Raw genomic sequence first — 9,668 nt, 5'->3', positions numbered from 1 at the left:
CATACGACAAACATATGATTGAAATGTTTATTGATTTAACGCACTTCATTTATATTACGTACTTATTTGGTTTAGTGTAATTATATTAAGGAAAAAATTTTAATGTTACTTATTTCTTATAATAGTAAAATATTTAACAATCCTGTTTTTTTTCCCATTTAGAGAATCCACATTGGAATTAAAGCTCCGTTCGGAATAGAGTTTGTCAACTAAACACCATTTCAAAAATATATGTATTAAATTTTTGGTAAGGTTTATTTTCTTTTAATTATAAGCTCAATTTTATGTCAAAAATGATCCAACTATCAGTAAATATTAGAAAATATGAATTTTAGAAAAATAGAGAAAATTATTTATTTGTTATCATAAATGATGATGAAAAAACATGCGGCTAAATAAATAAAAATTTACGACGATTGAATTGTAAAAATTTATTTTGAAATCCAGCTGAATTTACGTTTAGATTAAAAATTTATAGAAGCTAGGCGCTAACGGTAAAATAAATATTTCCAATTTAAATGAGACTTATCGTTTTAATTTTCCTGCCACTAAAATGAATAATATTTAAAGCTAGGCTTGTTTAAATATAGGTATATATTTGAACAATATTTTACAAATAAACCTAACATTAATTTATAAAACAATATTTATGGTATTAATTTAGGAACGATCATTTACAGAATATACATCTAAAAGAGCATTATAATATTTATTAAAATATAATCGTCAAATTTTTATACACATCTAAATAGCAAACAAATTAAGACTACCTCACTACAAAATCTTTTACATATCCAAACTCAAATTAAGACTAAATACCTATTGCATTATTAATTTTAGTTTAAATATTTTTTTAAGTACGTTTTCTAAAGTAAACCTACGACACATGAGGTAGACATCAACATTTACATATTAAAAACATTAATAAATCTTTTCGTAGTCTTCTCTATATTAGCATTATATGCTATTTTTAACAAAACCGGAAAAAATGTATATAGGAGAGGTATATCCTATATTTTAAGGTACAAGATTCTCACTCAAAATTCAATAATCACCATAATCTTATTCAAAATATCATTTGTCGGTGGCGTTTGGATTGGTGTAACTGAATCCTTGAAATTGCGTTTGGTCCATGGATTGAAGGATTCCCGATTCTATTGGAGTTAGCTTTGCCCGTTCTACCGTGAAGGTTTTATCAAAGTATTGAGTATCCAATGGATGTTGCTGAAATAAAAATATATTTTAAACTAAATAATTTTATAGAGATATATTTATAGATAAATCAATGAAAAATATATAAACCTTAACGAATAAAAAAACTTTAATAAAAAATTTTTGAATTTTTGTGCACAAACAATTAACTTTTTATAAAACTGATAAGTTTTTTACAAACTTTTTAACTATGGAGAACAGTTATTTTTGTTCTCTCTCGATAATAATATTTTGCCATTCGTTTAACCGTGAGCCTTTATTATCAGTTCGTGGCTTTATAGGTTTTTATAAAAGTGCAGTAAAAGGCTTTATCATAAGTAAGCAAAGAATCTGTTTTAATGTTAAATGTTCGTAAGACAAGAGTACTATGGGAATGCCGCAACATATTACATTCAGTGTTATTCATTAATCAGTATAAACTTTTAGCTTCTTAAAATGTGTTTCAAGGCACCATATTTATGTGGATAAAACTCAGTTAATCTACTCTTTTAAACTCTAATATTGCCAACAACTACTTTAATAATCACTTATCAATATTAATCAAAGTTAATGATCAATCGTTAAAACATTGTTTGCAATTAAATCCTAAGAAACCTGTACCAATGCTGTTGAATAAATGTTGATAAAAAAGGAAATTTTCACACTAATGAAACAGCAAACGGTTTAACAATTAAATCGTATACAACAATAAAATGTTGTGGCAACATGGCAGAGTTAATAATGATTTTTTAACCTAACCCAACATAGTTCAATTATATTATTTTTTAATTCAAAATAAATATATTTATAATAAATATATATAATAATATAGTCCGCCATAATAGGATCTAATACGAACTGGTGCAAGGCAAATTTGTAATCTACAAAAGATTTGTTGATATTAATTGAATTGCAGCTTTTATTGAGTTAAAATAACATAGTCAATACTGGTCTATTCTATTTTGCTTGGAATATTAGAATTTTTTAATTAAATTTTAGCAAGATATGATTTAAAAACAAAAATTAAAAAATCACGGATCAATCAAAGATCATCTGGACCTGTAAAAAAATAATTTTAAAAATATCGGATTTATTCTACGGGTGTTATAAGGGTGTTTAAGAATCATCTTGTCAGTTTAGCTTAAAAAATGAGTTTTAGAAATATGAAGGATAGAGAATTAAAAGCACAAAATATAAAGACATTAGTATAACAATACTACATATCTAAATATAAAACGTAACTTAACTTTCTGCTTATTTTTTAAAAACATTTATTTTAGAAAATCTTTCAGAAATTTTGAAATTCGAATAGTGAGGACCCATTTTTGAGAATGTGTGAAGACGACTTGTCGATTTCACACATTCAGCGTCCTTTAGGAGGCTGTATCTTCGTAAAGAAGGCCTGTAGGAATTTTTTTTATAGGAACGTTCGGTATTATTTTTCGATGTTCTACCTGGATCCGAGAGATTTCCCGCATGAACTGGGACACCCTGTATACTAGATTTTGAATACATGTTTACTTAACATGTTTCTTAAAAAACTTTTGAATCAAATAAATCTTGTAATTGATAACATTTGTAAAGCAAAACCTGGATTCTGTATTGTTTTTTTACTATTTATACAAGAGTAATTAAAATATATTAAGCGTCAATATGCATACTAATCTGTGGAAACGGCCCTGCATGATCTAAATAGACTCGTGTCAAAGTCACTTTATTAATAGCACTGGTAACGTTCCTAGACATAGAAGAAGAAATTAATAATATCACAACGTGACTCTCAACTCTGTAACTGGATTAAGGCTAGCCTAAGGCAAAAGACAAGCAGATTAACCTTGGGAAAAGAGACGGTAAAACGAAAATGGCCCGAGGCTGTCGACAAGACGACTTGGTTCTAGTAGTCAGAGGTAAACACATGAATAATGTTTAAGAAAGAACACGCGATGCACTCGACATAATTAGCAAGTGGTAAAAGGACGAAGGCTTATCAGTAAACGCGGTTAAATCTAAAAGAAATTAACTTTGACAAAGAAAAGAGACCTGAAAGGACTAAAAGAAACAAAAATAGTTTTTTTGAAAAAAGCTTTAAATACGTAGGATTCATGTTTGACGAAAGAATATTACGGGGGCTACATATCAAGCCATGTTCAATGCAAAACTGCTCTAGGTAGATAATTAAGACCCATGTTGTCATATGGTTCAATAGCCTAAAAAAAGGGAAGAAAAATTACACAAACCACAGTATCCAGGCAACCACGGGTTTTCCAAAGACTATCATATTTGTGGATCACTGGAGCCATAAGAATAACTTTTACACTGGTACACCACAATACTGCTTTAACAGACACTTTCTGTAAAACCACAGAAAGACAGAATTAATATGCCCGGCAATAAAAACAAACCTAGTCTTGTACACAAGTGGCTCAATAGCAAAGTTCGGGGATCGGCATATATTGTTACATAGACAAATATTGCCATGAATTTGGGGAATTATGCCACCGTGTTCCAGGTAAAAGTTGCCATCATTCAAGAGTATGCTATTCATATTGAAAAGATAAATATGAAAGTTATAAATATTATTATATATTCAAGCAGCCAAGTGGTATTCAAGGCAATCATTTTTCTTATTAATTTGGCCTTTTAGTCAAATCTGCGCTAGTCTAACTGAGTATCCTGGGGGAAAGCTATCTCCAATAAACTAACTTTCGCATGGGTACCAGGGCATGAAATCCATCATGGAAATAAGGAAGCAGACAAATTCGCCAGAAAAGGCTTAAGTCTTCTGTGACATTGCTTTTAAAATCTAAGGTCAAAAAGTGAGTAATAAAATATTACCCAGCTGGTAGTTTCAAACACGAGGACAAAAGTAGGCTAAGAGGTTACTAAGAATCTACACGCCTAATCTTACCACAGACTATTAGAACCACAACCAGAAGTGGTGACGATTTAAGTTGGTTTGCTTATATGCTACAACAAACTAAACAGATACCTTATAACTTTAGAAACACGCAAATAATAACCTTTGCAGGCTCTAATAGAAGGAGGAATTAACCTCTGAACATATATGGTCTTATTGTGAGGCTTAGGATTGAGAGTTTGGAAGACCACGGTAGCCGAAATCAGGCAAATGCATGCAGAAGCTAGTGTCATACCTTTAGAGTTAATTGAAAAGACGGGCCTAGATAAAGATTTTTTTTATAAAACCAACTCTATTCCTTTAATCTAATCTAAAAGTAGTAACCACCGTACAAAACTAATTTAATTCTGTAACATTACATGTTACAGCTTTTAACACAATAAAAATTATTCCATAGTGAAGCATCAAAAATAATTTCTCATTCAAATTTTTTTATATTTCTTCTTTCGTTTGTAAACTTTATCGAAAACGTATCAATCAGCCTTTATCTTTTGAATGGCTGTTACAAATATTAAAGCAATAAAAAATAATTTTCCGAAGTGATAAATTGGCGGAAAGACCATGTTTTTCTACACTAATTGACTATTGATTCCTTTTGGATATCTGAGCGACATAATTTTCCTTCAAGGACGTTATACCTAAATCGAAAAGGAATTATCTGCCACTGGCTGCTGTTGCTGCCTTGATTTGTGGATATTTTATGCTTATTGAAGGGAGATTGGATTTTTGTTTGCCCACGTTCTTATGAGTTCTCGTAGTTCCGATATCATCTTCGAGTTTGTCGATATTTAATTGGAATTGCGTTATGAATACTGATTATATTAGAGAATTACTAAACAAAAGATAACCAATGCAATAATTCATAAGTGAATAGCATAGAGTAATTTAATTTTTTAATACTTTGTCTGCTAATTTTAAATAGGTTTTATTTAATATATTTTAAAAGTACGAGGTTTAAAATATTTTTTTGATAAATACTGTCTAGTTCATTCAGATTTCTTTACACAAACTGGTGCTTTATATAGCCACACACAAAAGTTATATAACAAACAATTTCCAATTAGACATTGTATTTTTTTATACAATTTTTCTGATTCTGATACCGGGTGTTATTCTTATTAATCCGACTTAATTTAGGGATGTGTTCCTTGGATAAAATCAGGCAAGAAACTCGTTTTATATTTTTAAGTACAGGGTGGTAAAGTAAGAAAAACTATTTCTTCAGATAAATTTAACACCCCTGTACGTATTACCTGGACCCATTCAACGCAATTTAAATTTTCATATTCGCCATTTTCGTACATACGAGCATGAAACTGTTTGTTGTTTAGACTTCCCTTAAGAAACTATCTTGATTATGAGCTATTCACTCCTTTTCCAAAATAGAGTTCTCCAATTTAAAAAAAGAAAACTTTATTTCATGAATTTTTTTTATCCTAAAAAATATTTTTGATTTTTCTTATTTTTTTCATAAGGCCTTTCTTAGTTGACTTCATCCAAGAAACTCATCTCTGTATAGCTAAATTTTCATATGCATTTAGATTTATATTATAAAAGGCGAATTCTAATAAATTTCAGTTTCATAGAATGACCAGCCTCGTAGCTTTGTTCAGCTACACTAGATATTTCCACCTACCCCATTTTGCATGGTCAGTTCCCTAAACCTGATAATAATTGATCTAATAGTTTTCGTTATTTACTGTTACAAACCTTGTTCAAAGATCTCTAACTTCTTAGTTTTTTTAAATTGTCTGTGTTTTAAATTGCTTTTTGAATTTTTTAATATACCATAAAAAATAAAATATAGTATACATTTTCTAGGGTAAGATAACAAATAACTTTTGAAGAATTCTTTATTAAATTTATGTGCATATGACGAGTATTATAAGTACTTCAATCAATATTGTGAAGAGATAATGAGATTAAGCAATGTTGTGCAGACAGAACTAGTTAACAAAGAGTTTGCCAGAAAACTCAATAATTTGACTACTTTATTAATACCGAGCTGCTTCAAAAGATTAATGAAAAATGTTTTGGATAATAATGTCGTACTGATCTGCCATTTGATCTTCGACTCTTCTTTAATATATGCAAAGCAAAAATCAAATTCGAAGCCATGGCGTGAGGTTAAAGAACTATAGTTATAGGTAGTTTAAAGTCAAACATAGGATACACATCATACAACATATTCAGAGGAAAATGAGCTAGAGATTCTTTTAATTTTAGATAAATGTTCGTCAGTTGATATCAGTCTGATATGAGTCTATAGTTTATAGTTCTAAGATATTTCTATTCGTGAATATTTGAAAAAATTTGAATATTGAAATAGCGTTCATTTTGCTGGATTGAGGAAAAGAGTAGCGCTGTATGAAAATGATTCAATAGCTGCAGTATAGGATTTAAGTAGCTAGTATAATATGATAAATTTATAAAATGAGTTGAATTTCTAACCTGAATATAAAGAAAAATAAGCATGGGGTAACATACAACAAGGCAGATTATCGTTATAATAATATAATTTTTAGTAAATTAATTGATGCACAAAGTATTGTATTTGTAATTTAGTTCAAAGACAGCAAACTAGATATGTAGATATTGTTAAAACCCTTAGGCAAAAATTACGAGACAGTTTTACCACTAACCAAAACTCTTTATTTTTAATCTCGACACGTGTTTCGCTAACGATGTTAGCATCTTCGGGAGAAGATTAAAACTATTTTAATAGAACAGAAGACAACAGTTGGTCACTATGATTTTGTGACTTATATTTTTTGATTTCTTCTTTTACGGCTTTCCTAAGAGCAAAGCCAATAAAATTAAACAACATTACAAAGCACAAATAGAAGATCGCAAAAATAATGCCATATATTCTAACTTGTACCGCAGCGTAGTTAAAAATAACTCCAAATAGATAACGTCAAGTCTGTGCCTCATATGAGCCATGGCAATTATTTATTCTACTATCATCTTTTATAACAATTACTATCAAAGGATCAATAAATATTTTTTTACAATCTTCAATTTCTGCTGTTAAAATGGCATTTATTAAGAAAATCCTATTTAAATCACCCTTCATAATTACCATATAAGTCAAAGCCAAAAAATCATATATTTTAAGGACACAGGGTTTGTTTTAATTGAGGACACTTTATCTAATTTCATCTTTAAAGTTTTTTGGTTGGTATTTAGGCGAATTGGATACTTGAAAAGAGTTTTTTGTATACAATTATTTGTGTATAAATAAAGAAGTAAACTTGAAAAATAATAGCAAGTTTAGTTTAATTGTAAATCTAAATGATTTTCAAACAGCATAAAAATTATAATATCTGATATAACCTAAGTAATAAAAGTGTAATTTTAATTTAATGAGAGCACCGTATAATATCGGTGGCCTTGTTTTTACTAAACTTTTAGCTACGTATATTCTTTAACCCGATGCATCAATCAGCAATTTAAAATTTATAGAGGGATAAAGTGAACTTACTGATGTCAGTTAAACTAAACAGTTTAAAAATGATGTATCGCTGGAATACAAGCGAAAAGCACTTTGGGTGCTATCGTAAGAATAAAAGATGACAGATATTAACTAGACCTGAAGACGTAAAAGAGAGTAAGTATAAAATTTGTAAAATGCTTATGTTTCTGATATTTTACCTTAAACTAAAATCTTACACGATTAATGCTTACGTTTCAAAGAGATATCAATGGTATATTTTAATATTTATAGATTGATATAATTTGATTTTCTATAACTTTTGTACAAAATTATTTTTCAGACTTTTTAATAACACATCTGAGTATTGTTTCATAACCTTCAAACCTATTTTCCTAACCTCTAGGTTTACCCTTTTTGATAAACCTTTGAATATTCGCACAAAATGCACGAAAATAAACACTTGTAAAAATGAGAAAATTAGCACACATCAGCCAAACCAGGTGGCATGGTGGCATAGTGTGATTATGTGGTCTGTGATTCGAATCCTGGCTTGGATATGGTTGTTTATTTTTGTATCTATAAAAAATCAAGGTAATCAAAGTAATTCGAGGATAAAGTAAAGAAAAGAAAAAGAAGTACAAAATAGAGAACCTATCAAAAATATTAAAAAGCTTTGTTTAACCAAAGATTTCAATTTTATTCTCATAATTTGTTTTATCTAGAATTGATTTTTATGCAACAAGAAATTAACTTTCTTATGAAGCAATTACATATCAAGAGACATGAGAAAACCTTATACAGTGTGTAAATAAATAGATGCGATAAAATGTTGGGTAAATTTAAAGAAAAAAATTGTATATGAACGTATGTCTTATAAGTCTTAACTTTTGAGATACCGGGTAGTAAAGATTGAAGAAAAATATTTGTTTTTATTTACAATACCTGTAAAACCCCTGTACATATTTTAGTAATATTTGGTATGCATTTTCTATGCATCAAAAGGCATTTTCTGAGGCATTTTCACTAATTTTTTTTATTTGTATCAGTGACGTTCGTGCAAAATATGGTACCATCGTGCCGAAAAAACTGGGACATTAAAATTTAGGTAGGGAATTGTTTCCTAGTCTATTATAGTAAATCGCATTCCTTGGGTATGGTATGCATATTTACGCTTTATGAGTTTTTTGAATCTTAATAATTACATATTTAAATAATAATATTGATACAAAACTTGTATAATATGTAGTCATATTATGTTGTGTGTGTTGCCTACCGTCAAGCAGCACAATTTGAGTTAAATTATTGATTTTCTAGAACACATGGTTTTTATGTTAAGTTGGGTTGGGTTGGGTTGGGTTAGGTTGGGTTAGATCTAAGATTGGTGTTGCTTGTTTAGCTAATTAAAATCTTGACAAATTAAGATATCGTTTAATTTTATGTTCAACAATCCTAATAATTACATGGTGTCAGGTCGGAACAGGTTTATTAATTCCAGCTAGTTTTCGATATAACCGTGAGTTAGTCCGTTAAACTGTGATAGGTAGTTTGAAATGGAAGGCTTGTTTAAACCCCCCGAACCCCTAGTGATTGATGGAAAATTTGCTCAGAATTGGGCAAAGTTCTCCCAGAAATTTGATGTTTTTCTACAAGTAACAGATTTAGCATCAAAGGGAAAGGAAAAGAAGGTAGCAGTATTTCTAAACCTCATCGGAGATGATGATTTAGAATTATTTAATAGTTTTACCTGGACAAACGGTGATGAGAAAAAGATTGATAAAATCTTAGGGAAGTTTGAGGAATACTGTGCCCCAAAGGCAAACATAACATTTGAGCGCTTTAAATTCAATACAATCTGCCAAAAAGAAGGACAGTCTTTTGACAATTTCCTAACAGAGCTGAGAAAAGGTGTCAAAACAACAGCTTACAAAGATAAGGATGATATGGTGCGAGATAGAATCGTCGTTGGTATATTGGAGAGAACCACACAAGAGCGGTTGCTTCGAGAGAGTAAGTTAACACTTACTCTTACTTAAGAGAAAGCCATAGAGTTTTGTAGGGCTGTTGAAGTAAGCAAGGCACAAGCTGAGATGCTGCAACAGGAAGGTGCAGTGCATGCTATATCCA

The 9,668-nt window shown here is 29.8% G+C and overlaps 1 protein-coding gene across 4 annotated transcripts in view; it reads right to left on the bottom strand.

Moving 5' to 3' along the window:
- Positions 1-694: 694 nt before the first annotated feature.
- Positions 695-9,668, bottom strand: part of LOC126733696 (uncharacterized) — a 95,461-nt gene continuing 86,487 nt past the window's right edge. For all 4 annotated transcript variants that reach the window (XM_050437071.1, XM_050437069.1, XM_050437070.1 and 1 more), the window contains exon 9: positions 695-1,224. In XM_050437071.1, the coding sequence (XP_050293028.1) occupies positions 1,075-1,224 (150 nt within the window). In that variant the 3' untranslated portion in view covers positions 695-1,074. The remainder of the gene's footprint in view (positions 1,225-9,668) is intronic.

The sequence above is a fragment of the Anthonomus grandis genome, chromosome 3, assembly GCF_022605725.1.
Source record: "Anthonomus grandis grandis chromosome 3, icAntGran1.3, whole genome shotgun sequence".
Classification (NCBI taxonomy): domain Eukaryota; kingdom Metazoa; phylum Arthropoda; class Insecta; order Coleoptera; family Curculionidae; genus Anthonomus; species Anthonomus grandis.
This window is presented reverse-complemented; position numbering and strand designations above follow the sequence as displayed.